Source organism: Pristis pectinata, chromosome 2, assembly GCF_009764475.1.
Source record: "Pristis pectinata isolate sPriPec2 chromosome 2, sPriPec2.1.pri, whole genome shotgun sequence".
Lineage (NCBI taxonomy): Eukaryota > Metazoa > Chordata > Chondrichthyes > Rhinopristiformes > Pristidae > Pristis > Pristis pectinata.
In genome coordinates this window covers 13,651,439-13,669,130 of record NC_067406.1, presented here as the reverse complement: position 1 = coordinate 13,669,130, position 17,692 = coordinate 13,651,439, and the positions used below count along the sequence as shown (strand labels likewise).

Here is a 17,692-nt window from a genome sequence, read left to right as displayed (position 1 = left end):
AAGGAACCTGTTTTAAGTTGGGGTTGGAGAAGGTGGTGGTGTGTTTTGTGATATTTAAATAGGGGGGGCTTTTGGAGAAGAACATTTTGCTTTGAGAGCTGTGTTTAGAAAAAGAATATTAAGCTAAATGGAGGAAATGTTTATCTCCCAGTCCACCTGTGGCCCAGTACTATTGCAGTTTTACCATCAGCACCAAGCATTTGTAAGTGTCCATGAGCACAAAGGATAGGGTAATTTGGGAGCCAGATGGATAATCGAGCTACAGACCATCCACTAACTCAATGGTTCTTGAGCTGATCTCGCATCACAGGATTAGCTAGTTTTATGTGGCACATCTGAAAAGATAGCAAGTTTTGTTTTAAAATCCAGCAGACTTAATCCCAGTTAAAGTGATTTATTTAATGGTTCTTAAGGTCCACTGTATATGGGCAACAACTAGAAACCAGTTGCTATCACTTATCAGAGGTTTAACTTTTTAGTCAACTTCAGGTTTGGTAGTGCTTTGACTTTAAAAATTCTCTGTAAACTTGGTCTAAGAACTCCTGGTGTCTTTGCACTAAGTTCTATTCACCCATAAACAGAGTGCTCGCTGATTTACTTTTGCTTCTGATATGATAGCAAGAGAACAATTTACTGTTAAATCCCTCCAGTGCCTTTCCATTCCCTCAGTAATCTCCTACAATCTTCCAATATCTGCATTCCTCCATTTCTGACCAGTTGAGAACCCATGTGTTGCCTATTAAAGTTTAGTACCTGGTAACCACACCAATGACTTTTTCCTGATTACTAATCATGATTAATGAAGTATAGTTTAAACTACTCAAAGATTCATTGCATAGTTTCTTTAGTTACACCACTATTATGTAATTAAACTACCCTTAAATTTAGTTTCACAACTTCCAACTCCCCCTGCCTATTTGTATTTAGATATTACTAGCTCTAGATGAATCTGGCTGAGGTTTGAACCGACAAGTGCTTTGAGTACCTGATTCAAGGTCTTCTGTGATGATTATTCTCCACAGTTGTTGCTCCCAATCATCCTGTGGGGCACCTTTTTTATACATTTCTTTCCATACCTCCTTGACATTGTTCCAATTTTGTGGCTAATTGTATAGTGATAAGTTCATTACTTTCCTTGTATGTACTTGGTTCTTTAACCATAGAACCATACAGCACAAAACAGGCCCTTTGGCCCACCATGTTGTGCCATCCATCAAACCACCTTCACACTACCTAACCCTTTCCTCCCGCATATCCCTCTATCTCACATTCCTCCATATGCCTATCCAACAAACTCTTGAACCTGTCCAATGTATCTGCCTCCACCACCACCCCAGGCAGTGCATTCCATGCACCAACCACTCTCTGGGTGAAAAACCTCCCCCTGACATCTCCCCTGAACCTCCCACGCATAACCTTAAAGCCATGCCCTCTCGTCTTGAGCATTGGTGCCCTGGGAAGGAGGTGCTGACTGTCTAATCTATCTATTCCTCTCAATATTTTATATACCTCTATCATGTCTCCTCTCATCCTCCTCCTTTCCAGTGAATAAAGCCCTAGCACCTTAAGCCTCTCCTCATATTCAATATGCTCTAATCCAGGCGGCATCCTGGTAAATCTCCTCTGCACCCTCTCCAACGCCTCCACATCCTTCCTATAATGAGGCGACCAGAACTGAACACAGTACTCCAAGTGTGACCTAACTAGAGTTTTGTAAAGCTGCATCATCACTTCACGGCTCTTAAACTCAATCCCGCGATTTATGAAAGCCAACATCCCACTGGCCTTCTTAACTGCTCTTTCCACCTGTGAGGCAACTTTCAATGAAGTGTGAATATGAACCCCCAGATCCCTCTGCTCCTCCACACTGCCAAGTACCTTGCCGTTTACCCTGTACTCTGCCCTGGAGTTTGTCCTTCCAAAGTGTACCACCTCACACTTCTCGGGATTGAACTCCATCTTCCACTTGTCAGCCCAGCTCTGCATCCTATCAATATCCCTCTGTAAACTCCGACAGCCCTCCACACTATCCACAACACCGCCTATCTCAGTGTCGTCCGCAAACTTACTAACTCAGCCTTCCACCCCCTCATCTAAGTCATCTATAAATATCACAAAAAGTAGTGGTCCCAGAACCGATCCCTGCGGGACACCACTAGTCACTGCCCTCCAATCCGAGGGCACTCCTTCCACCACAACCCTCTGCTTTCTACATGCAAGCCAATTCCTAATCCACACAGCCAAGCTTCCCTGGATCCCTTGGCCTCTGACCTTCTGAAGAAGCCTACCATGAGGAACCTTATCAAACGCCTTACTAAGATCCATGTAGACCACATCCACCGCACTACCCTCATCAATCTTCCTAGTCACCTCCTCAAAGAACTCTACCAAGCTTGTGAGGCAAGATCTTCCCTTCACAAAGCCATGCTGGCTGTCCCTAATCAGTCCATGATTCTCTAGGTGTTCATAAATCCTATCCCTTAGAATCCTTTCTAACAGCTTACCCACCACAGACGTGAGACTCACCGGTCTATAATTCCCTGGCCTATCCCTATTACCTTTTTTGAACAAGGGGACAACATTCGCAACCCTGCAATCCTCTGGCACCATCCCCGTGGACAACGAGGACTCAAAGATCCTTACCAGCGGTTCAACAATCTCCTCCCTAGCCTCTCGAAGCAGCCTGGGGAAAATCCCATCAGGCCCTGGAGATTTATCTGTCTTAATATTATTTAACAACTTCAACACATCCTCACTCTTGATATCTACAACCTCGAGAACATTACCCCTACCAGCACTCCCTTCCACGTCATCAAGACCCCTCTCCTCGGTGAATACCGAAGAGAAATACTCATTGAGAACTTCTCCCATTTCCGCCGCCTCCAGGCACGTTCTCCCACCTTTGTCTTTAATCGGACCTACCTTTACCTTAGCCATCCTCCTACCCTTCACGTACTTGAAAAAGGCCTTGGGATTTTTCTTAACCCTACTAGCCAACGCCTTTTCATGTCCCCTTCTAGCTCTGCTCAGCCCTTTCTTAAGTTCCTTCCTCGCTACCCTATATTCCTCACGGGCCCTGTCTGAACCTTGCTGCTTATACCTTATGTACGCTACCTTCTCCCTAACAAGTCGTTCCACCTCTCTCGTCACCCACTGTTCCTTCACCCTGCCATTCCTTCTCTGCCTCACTGGGACATATTTATCCCTAACATTCTGCATTTTTTTCAAATTCCTCCTGGCTTTCATAATCACTTTAACCCTTTAATCACCTGGTCTTGAGATTATCAGGGTGTCTGTCTCCACTTCTGTGTAGGATGTCTGTTCCCAGACGTGCCTGTCTGTTCTGTTCCGGGGACAGTGGGGTAGCTCACAGGGGTTGTACAGTTGGCTCAGCTGTGTTCTCATACTAGCTGTTCAAGTGTCTAGGTGTCCAGATGTCAAACTGAAAGCTGTCTCAGCTATGTCCATCTCTGACTGCACCTGACCTGAATTATTTGGTGAGCCATGTTATAGATAGAGACAGTACAGAAATGGGCCATTCAGTCCATGAGTCTGCAATGGCCATCGAGCACCTGTTTTTGCGAATCCAACATTCATCCCATTTAATTCTCCCCACAGTCCCATCAATTCCCCTCAGATACGACCACTCCCCTGCACTCTACAGGACAATTTACAGTTGTCAATTAACCTACCAACCTGCATGTCTTTGAGATGTGGGAGGAAGCCAGACCACCAGGAGGAAACCCACACTGTCATAGGGAGAGTTTGAAATCTCCACGCAGACAGCACCTAAGATCAGGATTGAACCTGGGTCTCTGGCACTGTGAGAGACTGGATCTACTGGGTGTGCCACTGTACCGCCGTTTCAGAGGGCAGTTGAATGTCAACCACGTTGTGGATCTGGAGTCGCACCTGGGAAAGAAATCTGATGGCCCTTCCTCTAGGAGAGTGTGGTGAATCTCTGGAATTCTCTGCCCTATAGGGTTGTGGAGGCTAGACCATTGGGGGTATTTGAGGAAGTAGATAATTCTTGAAAGATCAGGGAATTGAAGCTATTGGAAATTAGCACAGAAGAGGAGATGCGGGTTGAGACAGATTATGTTGAATGGCAGGATAGTTTGAGGGGCTGAGTGGCCTCCTCCTGCTCCTGTTTTCTTATATCAGTGAATCTAATCAGGTTTTGTAACATTGCAAGAATTTCAGGCACGGTAGTGTAGCAGTTTGCGTAACGCTCTTACAGCACCAGCAACCCGGGTTCAATTCCGGCTGCTGTCTGTAAGAAGTTTGTACGTTCTCCCCGTGTCTGCATGGGTTTCCTCCGGGTGCTTCGGTTTCCTCCCACCTTCCAAAGACGTACGGGTTAGGAAGTTGTGGGCGTGTTATGTTGGCGCCGGAAGCGTGGCGACACTTGCAGGCTGCTCCCAGAGCGCACGACGCAAAAGATGCATTTCACTGTGTGTTTCAATGTACGTGTGACTAATAAGGATATCTTATCTTATTTGTCTTTACAGTTACTAGCATGACATTCTAGATGTGATTGATTACTTTGTGGCGACTCACCGTCTAGTCGGGCGAACTGGCTCGGCAGTCGGGTCGTGCAGCGTCGGAGCGACGAGGCCCAAGATGGCGGTGGGCCTCGTCTTTCCGAGCGACGGGGAGAACCCGCGCGCGGGAAAGTCCTGATGACGTAGGACTTACGTCATTACCAGTTGTTTTTGGGCAGGAACATTCTCCCTTAAAGGGCCTGCGCAAGGTGGGAAAATAAACCAGTTCTGTTTGGCAATCCTCCAAGCAGAGTCTTGTTTTATTCCGCGGTAGCAACCGCTACAACTTGAATTTAAGTTCTCTATCTTGGTGGGATTAGAGTTCTAAGGTGAATAATTCAGCTGTTGGGATGCAAGTCCACTAACATAAAACTATGTCACCATATTCTCCCTAAACTTCTCTGCTCCTTTAGGACCTTCATTAGCATCTACTGCTGACTAAACTTTTACTTGCCTGTTTTGTTGGTTCATTGTCAGTTTGCTTAAGCCCCTTGGGACATTTTACAATGCGTGGGTAATTGCAAGTTGTTGTAGGCTGTGTGGAAACCAGAATAATTTGTGTACTCTTCAAAAGGTGGAACTTCAGTGTTGGGCACTACGACTTGAGGTTTGTTCGGGATGCCACATCTAGTATCAACTACATCGAGAGTGATTCCAGTAGCAGCCACTGGAGCGGTCGATCAAAAGTCCTATCCGATGTGGAACAGGACAACACCATCAGGGACCGAGTCATAAAGATCTCTGTTTCCGACTGGAAGGTGATGTCTTTCAGTAATAAACGAGGTGGACAGCTGGAATGGGAGCACCAGGTAATGATTAGAAACTTAAGAGCTGGTGACCTGAAATAAAAACCGAAAATACCAGAAATGTTCAGCAGGTCAGGTCTCATCTGTCAAAAGTGAAACAGAGTTAGCATTTCAGGTCCAAGACCCTTTGTCAGAAGTAGGGAAAAAAATTGGGACACTGTTATCGTATCCAAAGGAGATTTTATGTAGGATTGATCAATTTCTAAGTTCTGTGTACTCTGAAATCTCTGTATGCCGAGGTTTGATAGTAATGGTGATGTGTCCTTGCCAACTCTGCTTTGCCAGTTCTGTACTCCAGTTGCATCGGCCTGGTTGGTAGAGAATGGAAAAGTGACCCCAGTCAGCCTCTTCGATGATGCCAGTTACTCAGCCAGCCATGACAACATAGTGGATGACGAGGAGGATCTCGTGGAGGCAGCAAGGGGAGCAGCTGAATCAGCAGAATCCAGTGTCTATCTTGGTAAGAGTGGAGAAGCCAATTGGTTGACCTCATCCAAGGGTGTAGTGCCATAGAACAGTTCAGCACAGGAACGGGCCCTTTTGGCCCACGATGTCTGCACCAAACACAATGCCAAATTAAACTAAATCTTTTTTGCCTGCACGTGATCCATAAGCCTCCATGTCCTGCATATTTGTGTGTCCATCTAAAAGCTCTTAAACGCCACTATCATATCTGCTTCCGCCACTACCCCTGACAGCCCGCTGCAGGCACCTACCACTCTGTGCATTTTTAAAAAAAACCTACTCATCTCCTTTACGCTTCCCCCTCTCACCTTAAATGCATAGCCTCTAGTACTTGACATTTCTACCCTGGGAGAAAGATTCTGGCATACCCTATCTATGCCTCTCCTAATTTTATAAGCTTCTATCAGGTCTCCCCTCAGCCTCTAATGCTCCAAAGAAAACAACTGAAGTTTGTCCAAACTATCCTTGCAGCTCATGCTCTCTAATCCAGGCAGCATCCTGGTGAAGCTCTTCTGTAGCCTTTCCAAAGTCTCCACATCCTTCCTGTAATGGGGTGGCCAGAATTGTGCACAATATTCCAAGTGCGGTCTAACCAAAGTTTAATATAGCTGCAACATGACTTCCTTACTCTTGCATGCCATACCCCTTCTTTACCACCCTATCTACTTGTGTGGCCACTTTCAGAGAGCTCGGGACTTGGACCCCAAGGTCCCTCTTTACATCAATGCTGTTAAGGGTCCTGCCATTAACTGTATACTTTCTGCTTACATTTGACCTTTTAAACTCAACAGCTTGGTTTCCTGATGTGCTACTATCAAGAGCATAAGGAAGCAAGTTGATTGGGGTAATTCCCCACATGGTGAGTTCCAGCCCATTGAGTGGATATTATAAAAGAAGGCACTGTGCTACTTGACTAATATGAGTTGCTGTGTCTGGACTATTGAGAGTCAAATGTTCTACAGGAGAGACTAGTTAGTTAAACAGATGCTCCATGTAGATATTGTTTAATACACACAACCTAACAGCAAATTTATGCACTGCATAATGGTCTCAAATGCCAGTCAGCAGATAGTCTGTGAATGAGTTGGAGGTGAACATGATCAGAGTAGTGGGGCAAACTCCCATGTGATTGTGTTTAAAGTGAGCAGGGAAGAAGTTCGCAGGAGGTATTAGTCAGCATTTGAAAGAGTAAGGAATGTTTTATGTAGTCCAAGCCTCTCCCCTTCCCGTTATTGAAGAGCCAGAGTCAACACGATATATTTCCAATGTCTTCAATTTGTGATTTTTTTTTTGTATCTCCACCCCCCCCCCCACACACAGAATTTAGTGCATTTGGGGTCAGTGCTGTTTAGCAGTAATGTACACTGAATATTACAGCACCCCAACTCTTGAGCTTCTTCCTGACACTCCCAACTTTTCACTTTGTAATTCCAGGTATGTACAAGGGGCAGCTGTACATGCAGTCATCTGTTAGATTATCAGACAAATTCCCATTGATGGTGCCGATCACTGAGGAAAATGGGAAGACTGACATCGTCTCTTTGCCTAACATTAGGTGGAAGCCTCTAATTCGTAAGTTACTTCAGTACTGAAGCAGTACTCTAATACTTTGCCATGCAATAATACTGAACTTCAAACAAAAAAATATATAAAAAGAACTATCATTATGTGAGAAAGCCAGTGCACTTCTATTTTTATGCCCAGTTTAAATACTAATGGTATCCATTTATAGCACAGAAACGGGCTATCGGCCTCAGCTGGTCTATTCCAGTCCTTGTGCTTCTCCCATCTTGCTTTTTCTTGTCCTCTCAGCCTATGTATTTCTCATTCTTATCTGCCTTGTCTAGATATTCTAACCACCCTCCATGCAAAGGGTTTGCTCCTGATGGAATAAGTACACATCATTGCATGCTGTGGCTGTTTAAATCTATTTAACACCTGAATGAGTAGGGCCAGCCCCTCAAACCCACTTTGTCAATCAATAAGGTCATGATTGAACTGATTGTAACTAGCTTTGCATTCCTGCCAAGTCCCTGTAACATTTCACTTATCAAGAGTCCATCTACCTGCCTTAAAGATGTTCAAAGACTACTACTGTCCCTTGAGGAAAAGCCTTCCAAAAGTTTGCATTCTGGAAAGACACATTTTCACTTCATCTGACCCAAATAGTGAACCCCTACTGTAGATATTTTTCAGAAGGTGAAATATCCTCTCCACATCCACCCTGTCACGTCCACATCTCATTCTTTTAAATTCCATTGGATAGAGGTGTAGCCTGTCCAGTCTTGCCACATCAGGCAGCCTATCAAGCAGTTCAGACATTTACCAGACTTGCAACGTGCTAACATTATTCCTTAAATAAGACAAGATGAGATATCTTTATTAGTCACTTGTATATTAAAAGACATAGTAAAATGCATCTTGGTGTAGAGTGTTCTGGGGGCAGCCCGCAAGTGTCACCACGCTTCCAGCGCCAACATAGCATGCCCACAACTTCCTAACCCGTATGTCTTTGGAATGTGGGAGGGAACCGGAGCACCTGGAGGAAACCCACGTAGTCACGGGGAGAACATACAAACTTTGCAGACAGTGGCCGGAATTAAACCTGGGTTGCTGGCGCTGCAATGGCGTTACGCTAACCGCTACACTACCGTGCCTGCCCTGTGACAGCTTCTGAACTGCATGTGTGCATATTTATGGGGAGTCCCAGATTCAATGGATCTGTTATGCCTCTAGTTTTAACAGCACACTAAGGCTCTTAAAATAGGGAGCAACTGGGTTAAGCATTGCTATTACTATCGTGCCTGCCTTGCACTGCCAATACTTTGCACAGTTCTCCAGGTGTAATCTCACCAATGCTCTATTTAACTGGAACATAATCTCCCTACTTTTGTAATCTATTCCCCTAATAATAAAAGATATTGTGTTGTCTTAATTACTAGCTTCACCTGCATATTAGTCATTTGTGAAGCATGCACTAGATCCCTCTGCAGCCTCTCACCACTTAGATAATATGCTATCTGTTTCCTACCAAAATAGATGTTTTCACCTTTTCTCCCATTACACTCCATATGTCAGACCTTTGCTCATTCACTTAATCTACATCCCATTATAGCCTTTTTTGCATCATCAGAAAATTTAGCAACTACACCTTCAATCCCTTCTTTGAAGCCATTTATATAAATTGTAAAAAGTTGAGGCTGTAGCACCGATACCTGTGACACACCACTCTACGTTTTACAATCAGAAAAAGACTTGTAATTGTCAACTCTCCAGTTCTGTTCAGTTCTTCCATCCACACCAGCAATGTTACCTACTGTGCTATGAGCTTTTGTTTTCCACAATAATCCTTACCCCATGAATTTTTTTTCTAAGTACAGCGTCTTCAATAACTTCTATCATTTTCCCTATGATGGATGTTAAACCAACTGGTCAGTAATGACCCACTTTCTGTCTCCCTTTTTTTTGAATAAAGGAGTCACATTCACTCTTTTCCAACAAAGTTAATCTGCAAAATTTAAAAAGGAATATTTTAAGTTTTGATTTTTTTTTTTCTGGTGTACTAGTGGGAAACTCTATTTTGAATTCCTGATAGTTGATTGGAATAAGCAGCACCAGATCTTCCCCACAGAACCCCTGCACCCCAACATAACAAGCAGTAGTTTGTTATTTCGACTCTAAACCCTACCCCCACCGTTGGCTCAAATTCTCACTCATTCATCAATCTCTAAGCCCCTGCTCCCCATTTGCCTTCTCCTATTTCCCATTCTCGCCTTCTCGCTGCTGTTAGGTAAACATTCCTGTTCATTAGCTGTCACCCTCCATTTAAATTTCCCTTTACTACTAAGGCTCTGACGATCTATTTCCTTTCCCACTGGCTTGCATTACTTTTGGGCACTGGTCTGTTAAAATGGTGCAATTTCCACTTTGTCCACCAGGTTGTGGTGCTGCACCATTCTGCTCAATGTATTTTTGAATAAAGGCTTTTAATGCCTTTCAGAACCTTGGTCATGCAATGCCTTGAAGCTTTTGGAGTATTATAGAAAATATGGTGCTATATGTTCACAACCAGCTCTCACACAGTAACCTGATACCTGTTTCAGTATTGTAGGTTGAATGATTAAACATTGCCAGGAGGGTAACAATGATAACTCTCCTGCTCTTCATTGAAATAGTCTCGTCAGATCTTCTGCATGCAATTGAAATGGCAGACCGAGCCTCTATTAAAACCTGCTTGAAAGATGGCTGCTCTGACCATGCTGCGCTCTGCAGTGACAATGGAGTGACAGACTAGATTATGTGCTCAAATCTCCTGATTTGGAATTGGTTTATTATTGTCACATGTACTGAGATATAGTGAAAAGCTACTCTTGAATACTGCTCATACATATCAATTCATTACACGGTGCATCGAGGTAGTACAAGGTAAAACAAAACTGAATGCAGAATGAAGTAACAGCTACAGAGGAAGTGTAGTGCAGATAGACAATAAGCTGCAAGGTCATAAATAGGTAGATTGTGAGGTCAAGAGTCCAACTTATTGTACTAGGGAATTATTCAATAGTCTTATAACAGCGGGATAGAAGTTGTCCTTGAGCCAACCAGTACGTGCTTTCAGGCTTTTGTATCTTTTGCCTGATGGGAGAGGGGAGAAGAGAGAATGTCCCGGGTGGGTGGGGTCTTTGATTATGCTGGCTGCTTACGAAGGCAGCGAGAAGTATAGACATAGTCCATGGAGGGGAGGCTGGTTTCTGTGATGTGCTGGGCTGCGTCCACAACTCTCTGCAGTTTCTTGCAGTCCCAGGCAGAGCAGTTGCCATACCAAGCCGTGATGCATCCAATAGGATGCTTTCTATGCTGCATCGATAAAAGTTGTTGAATGTCAAAGAGGACATGCCAAATTTCTTTAGCCTCTTGAGGAAGTAGGCGCCGATGAGCTTTCTTGGCTGTGGCATCTATGTGGTTGGACCAGGACAGGCTATTGGTGACGTTCACTCCTAGGAACTTAAAGCTCTCAACCCTCTTGACCTCAGCACCATTGATGTAGAGAGGAGCATGTGCACTGCCCCCTTCCTGAAGTCAACGATCAGCTCTTTTGTTGACATTGAGGGAAAGGTTGTTGTCATGACATCATGTTACTAAGCTTTCTATCTCCTTCCTGTACTCCGACTCATCATTATTCGAGATATAGCCCACTATGGTGGTATCATCTGCAAACTTGTAGATGGAGTTAGAGCAGAATCTGGCCATGTAGTTGTGAGCGTATAGGGAATAGAGTAGAGGGCTGAGGACGCAGCCTTTTGGGGCACCAGTGTTGAGAATAATCGTGGCAGAGGTGTTGCTGCCTATCCTTGCTGATTGTGGTCTGTTGGTCAGGAAGTCAGGGATCCAGTTGTAGAGGGAGGTGTTGAGTCCCAGGTTTTGGAGTTTGGTGATGAGTTTGCTTGGAATTATTGTATTGAAGGCGGCGCTGTAGTCAATAAACAATAGTCTAACATGGGTGTCTTTACTGTCCAGATGCTCCAGAGGAGTGTAGGGCCAGGGAGATGACGCCCACTGTTGACCTGTTTCGGCTGTAGGCAAATTGTAGTGGGTCGAGATTGTCTGGAAGGCTGGAGTTAATGTGTGCCATGTCCAGCCTCTCAAAGCACTTGAATGCACAACCTGATTTGATAAGATAAGATTTCTTTATTAGTCACATGTACCTTGAAACACAGTGAAATGCTTCTTTTGCGTAGAGTGTTCTGGGGGCAGCCCACAAGTGTTGCCACACTTCCAGCGCCAACATAGCATGCCCACAACTCCCTAACCCGCACGTCTTTGGAATGTGGGAGGAAACCGGAGCACCCGGAGGAAACCCATGCAGAGACAGGGAGAACATATAAACTCCTTGCAGACAGCGGCCGTAATTGAACCTGGGTCGCTGGCGCTCTAAAGAGTTATGCTAACTGTTACACTACCGTGCCTGCAGTATTTACCACTGAGCCATTGTGAACAAGGAGCACAAATTGATTGCTGCAAGATGTCACTTAAAGTTTTGTTTTATTTTGTATATAAAGATTCACCTGCTAGAACACCAGCGTTGGTCCGGTCTGATGAACATGATAAATGTCTCAGCAATGATAGACATTCACACGAGGAATACAGTCTTGGAGCTTTGTCAATATTGCAGTATCCATATGGTAAGTGTTATAATTTCTGTAAGTTAGTGTTTATGTGAACTTTGCACTACATAATTCCGTACTTTATTCTAGCATCACTTGTTTTTAGTTCCCAATTTGAATCAGTCACTTTGCTTTCCAGATCTCCTCAATTTTAAGGTTTTACAGAAGGTTATAGAACCTGAGCGCAAATGGGTTTACACCCTCAATCTACAGCAATGGGGTTGACTAGATTCTCATTTCAAAGCCCGTCAGAAGCCGGAAGGTGCGGCTGCTTTCTTGATCAGAATCCACTTTTTTTGCTACAACTCTGAACAGAAACCTTGCCTGAAAATGAAGCACAAACTATTCTCATTCACTCTACCAGCAGGGGGTGTTGAGAAGTCGCGTATCACGTTTTGCCAGCATTGTTAGGGTGAGGGGCTGATTGCCCAGATGTTTTCACACCCACACTTGGCATACAGTGCTTTTACCTCTCCCTCTTCTGGTCTTCTCCCATTTTTTTGGTGCTGACTCTCCGTACTTCATTCTACAAGAGCCATCAGCTAGGTCCAGACTCTGACTGCCAATAGCGTTTTCCAGTAGGAGACTGAATTTTGCCATGACTCTAAAGATGAACCTTACCTGAGAATGAATCAAGAAATATCCTCATGCACTATACCAGCATGGGGTGCTGAGAAGCCAGATATCATTCTGAAAGAATTGATTTGTTTCTGATTTCTTTCTTTTAGTTGCAGAGTAATGTTAGATGTGGGGTCGTTACTATTGCTGAAGTAAACACTTCTGTGTTTCTGTTGCTAGACAATGGATTTTATTTGCCCTACTATGGGAAAGAGCGAAGCAAGCGTGACACCCAGATTTCTGTCAGACTCTTTGAAGACCTGAAGCCGAAGAAAAAGAAAGCCACAAGGAAAGACCCCGGCCTGCTGCTGGAGTGGTGGGGGGAAATAGCTGGCACCATCCTCTTCTGCGTCCTCGCAACCACTTACGTTGTTCGTAAGCTTGTCCGGCACCCACCTTCAACCGGAGTACGTACTGAGCGTCATCTTGTCCAAAAATGCTTTGCTTTTAATTCCTGGACTAGTCCGCACTGGATAAATTATCCTTCTCCATTTCTATATCTGATTATTCCTGCGTCTGTCACTGAAGTCCTCCTCCTCTTCTGAATGTGACATCTATAAACTGATATTATTTTTGGTCTCTAGCCAGTACTTGTGGAATTGTGCAATTTTCCAAAAATGTCCCCTGCTCCCTCTTTTTCCATTCTTGCTCTCTAATGTTGATCCTGTAAATTAATCTCACACCAAGCTTTTGGTTATCTTCCCTAATCCTTGTGCTCTGTCATGGAACACAGGAACAGGCCCTTCAGCCCACAATGTTGTGCTGAACTAATTAAACTGTAATTTCTAATTTAACTAATCCCTTCTGCCTACACAATGTCCATATCCCTCCATTATCTGCACATTCATGTGCCCATCTAAGAGCCTTTTAAATGCCTCTATTGTATTTGTTTCCTCTGCCAACCCTGGCAGTGCATTTCCTCCCTCTCAACCTTGACATTTCTACCCTGGGGAACTTGCCACTTCTGACATTTCTACCCTGGGAAAAAGATAACAGCTGTCTGTCTATGCCTCTCATAATCTCAAACTGATAGGTCTCCCCTCAACCTCTGCAGCTCCAGAGAAAACAACCCAAGTTTGTCCAGCCTCTCCTTGTAGCACAGGCCCTCGAATCCAGGCAGCATACTGCACCATTCCAAAGCCTCCACATCCTTCCTATAATGAGGTGACCAGAATTGAATGCAATACTCCAGATATGGCCTAATCACTTTTATAAAGCTGCAACATTGCTTCCTGACTCTTGAACTCAATGCCTTGACTCATAAATGCAGCCACACCATCTGCCCCCTTTATCACCCCGTCAACCTGTGTAGCTGCCTTCAGGGAGCTATGTCTTTTTTGTTAATGATACTACAGTGAAGTGCATTGGGATATTTTACTGGTTTAAAGGATATGTTTCCAGTTGCTGCTACATGTTGTTTGAAAGACCCAATATTCAAGGACTCCACCGGATGGGTGCTGAAATATTCCTGGGTGCTGAAATATTCCTGGGTACTGAAATATTCCTAGGTGCATGCCTGAGTAGTTTTTGAACAGAGATGGAGGAAAGACCTTGGATATTCTACCTTTTTAATTTCCTCCTCTTTACGTTTTTAATTTCCTCCTCTTTACGTTTCTTCTGTCCAGTTCTGAGAGATGGACTAGGACCTGTGGCCTGGTGTCAGGAGAGGTCCATGTGGGCCGATTATTGAGTGGAACCAAGGGGAGACTTGGCAGGTGGAACACCCTTGGCTCCCCCAGTTTATTTGTGTAATTATCCCTCATTCCTGAGACCATTCCTATAAATCTTATGCACTCCTCTAAGCACTGTTTCTCCTCTTATGGTCTGGTGCCTGGAAGTGGGCACTATATTCCTCCAAGGGTAGGTTTATAGAACTGTGTAACCTTTTATTGCTGCATAAGGCCTTAATCCTAACCCATACTATATGCTTTACCTTTGTTAAACTGTCCTGCCATCTTCAAAGAACTGTGCACAAACATTGCTGGATCTTTCTCTTCTTCTATCTCTTTGTACTATTTAGAGTGTATTTTCTCTCCATTCTTTCAACCACATTAAATCTTTTTTTTGCTTTGAATTCCAGTGGCCTTCTGGTCACCTATTCCACCACACTGTCTATCCTTGAAATCTACCAACATGTCCCATTGCTTGTGTTTGGTGGAGTGAGGGTTGACTAACTTGAATTCCTGTGTTTGCTTCCTCTCTGCAGCAAAGGAGGGAGTCCGAGCTACCATGTCAGACTGAAGGTACCAGTGATGCAGCTTCAGAAGCAGCAAAGGTTGAGTTGGGAAGTTCCTCTGGGATTGTTGAATATGTGTCCAGGTAAAATTTGTGTATTAGCGATCATCTGGGGTTCTATTGTATTCCTCATTCTCTGACAAGACCCACTTAATGCTCATCTCATTGAGAAGATGGCGCAAATGATCCTATTTCTGAAAGGACTATTTGAAGTAGACCAGGGGTTAAGTGACTGAGTCAGTGTTTGTTTTTCATTGCTTCATTGTGTTGGTTTCTTTGATGTTCGGTTTTGATACTTCCTCCTGTTGTGGCTGTGCCTCCCCAATCTACAATTTATCAGTAATCCAGGCTGCTTGCAGATATCCACCCGTTTACCTGGCAATCCTGCCGACCCTCCCTTTAATTCCCTGATTAATTCTATAATTCCCAGTATGTTGTGTCGTCTTTCCAAATGTTGTCCAGTTGTGGTTGGTCAAAGGGCTCGTTTCTGTGCTATACAACTCTGATTCTGTAACTTGGGCTAAATCTAAGGATAAACCATTTAAGACTAAGAAGAGAAATCTCTTCTCTCAGTGAGAACTGAACCAGTGGAATTCTCTTAAACATATTCAAGGAGTTGCATATAATTCTCAGGACTGGAGGGATCAAGAGAAATGAAGGAGAAAGCTGCTGAATGTTTATGTTCAGCCATGATGATATTGAATTGTGGAGCAGATTCGAAGGGGTGAATGCTCTACTCCTGCCCCTGTTCTTTTTTTAATGCTTCTATGGATCATGAATATCCATTGGAGGCGTAACTGCTGTCCTTCCCAGATCCATGGCTATATGGTTGACTTCTTCTCTCTGAAATGGGAACAATTGGGAGGGACAATCAATGCCAGACTTAATAACAAGGTCTGAGTCCTTGTGTGAATTGCATCGCAACTTGGATGTAGGTTAATAGCATACTCTTAAGATTTGCTTTTGGGGTGGATTTCCAGACACACAAGTCCTCTTGGGATTAGTAATTGAAACAGTTGTGAAGCAGTTCACATAAGGATACAGATGTTGCTGGAAAGCCTGGCATTGATTGTCCCTCCCAGTCATTCCCATTTCAGAGGGAAGAGTCAACCATATAGCCATGGACCTGGGAAGGACAGCAGATATACTTCCGTTGGATATTCATGATCCATAGAAGCACCTTAGAAGTAGCAGGAAAGTACTTCACAAAATTCCAGAAGTTTTAAATCTTCTAAAATGCTCTATGCTGGATTTTGACATTGTCAGGCCTTGAGATTGACATTTTGTTTAAGTTAGAGTTTTAATGATTAAAGATCAAAGTCATTCAAATGGAATTGACATTCAGATGGATCATGGCTGATCTGAATGACAAAGCAGGTTTAAGGAGGTGAAGAGCATATTCTTAGATTTGTGGTTGGAGTGGGTTTACTTTTGTATTTGGTCCTCGGGATCAGTAATTGCAACAGTTATGAAGCGTCCATTGTAAGTGATATCAGTAATGCAGATGTCGCTCTTTCAGATGTCTTACTGACTTTGAGTTGGTTCAATGTCTTGGACGTGGTGGATTTGGAGTAGTTTTTGAGGCAAAAAACAAAGTCGACGACTGTAACTACGCCATAAAGAGGATTCGACTCCCGAATCGGTGAGCAACCACTGTGAAGTTTCATTGTTTTTCAATTTTTATATTTAGCAGGGGGAGAAAAAATCAGGGTCAGTGAGGTCCATTAGGAGAGAACTCTGCTACTCCCTTCACTTGCCAGCACCTTGATCCACTGCAACTCTTAATTGGCAAGCTATTCTTGTATTATTCAGCTGTCAAGCAAGGAATACCAACCTTGCTAGGACTGCCCAAATCTTCATGAATTAATCAAAAGATTTTCAGGAACTGCATTCTCCTTTTTTTTAAAGTGTAGACTAGATTGATTCTTAATTTGGGTACCCTTGTCTGCAAGTTTTATTGTAAGAACGGGAGAATTAGGAGCAGGAATAGGAGAGACCACCTGGCCCTTTGCTCAACAAATTTCCAAATGAGTTACTACTTATTGTCAAACTGTGACCTGGTCCTAAACTGTCAGGAGAGGCATCTTCCCTGCATCCAGGCTGTCAAGTCCTGTCAGAATACTGTAGGTTTTGATGTGATCTCCTCTTTCTTAACTCCGAAGAATACAGTCCACACAATCTCTCTTCATAAAGTAAAGCTGCCATTCATGGCGCCAGTCTAGCAAATCTTTGCTGCACTCCTTCCTGTGCCTCAGAATAATTCTATCCATCTTTGTGTGCTGACGATTTGGGGGTGGTGTACCCACACCTTACTGTTTGTGATTCTGCAGTGATCAAGCACGGGAGAAAGTCATGCGGGAGGTGAAGGCGCTGGCTAAACTGGAGCACCCAGGGATCGTCCGCTATTTCAACGCCTGGCTGGAGGCACCACCTGAGGGCTGGCAGGAGGAGATGGATCGGCAACTGCTGAAAGACGAAGGGTAAAGAAATAGCAAAGCAACGTATTAACAAGTGTTACACAATGCGTACACTGCAGTTGCATTGCCAGTATTGAAAGGTCATCAATCAGTCCCAAGCTCTGTTCCAAATTAATTGCAGCTTACAAGTCTCCAGTGATGCGTATGTCAGTTGTAGAACGTTAAAAACAAGAGTATTTGACTTGTTCTATTTTCTTCAGGTCCGATTTCTCACATCTTTTATATTCCCCTTTGAAATTGCTGACTTCCCAAAGAAATGCTTGTTTTCTCCTTAACCACCTAACCAACTTGCATCTGTAGCTTTCTGGGATGATAATGGATGTATTTTTAATTTAATGAGTTTTAATTCAAAGATTGTGTTCTCCCAGATCTGTAGACTTGTT

General features: G+C 43.9%; 1 protein-coding gene across 1 annotated transcript in view; it reads left to right on the top strand.

Moving 5' to 3' along the window:
• eif2ak3 (eukaryotic translation initiation factor 2-alpha kinase 3) overlaps positions 1-17,692 on the top strand; it is a 51,215-nt gene that overhangs the window by 20,930 nt on the left and 12,593 nt on the right. Inside the window, exons 5-12 of the mRNA XM_052042396.1 lie at positions 5,119-5,353; positions 5,636-5,810; positions 7,250-7,387; positions 11,875-11,997; positions 12,778-13,004; positions 14,804-14,916; positions 16,352-16,474; positions 17,163-17,312. Of these exons, the coding sequence (XP_051898356.1) occupies positions 5,119-5,353; positions 5,636-5,810; positions 7,250-7,387; positions 11,875-11,997; positions 12,778-13,004; positions 14,804-14,916; positions 16,352-16,474; positions 17,163-17,312 (1,284 nt within the window). The remainder of the gene's footprint in view (positions 1-5,118; positions 5,354-5,635; positions 5,811-7,249; positions 7,388-11,874; positions 11,998-12,777; positions 13,005-14,803; positions 14,917-16,351; positions 16,475-17,162; positions 17,313-17,692) is intronic.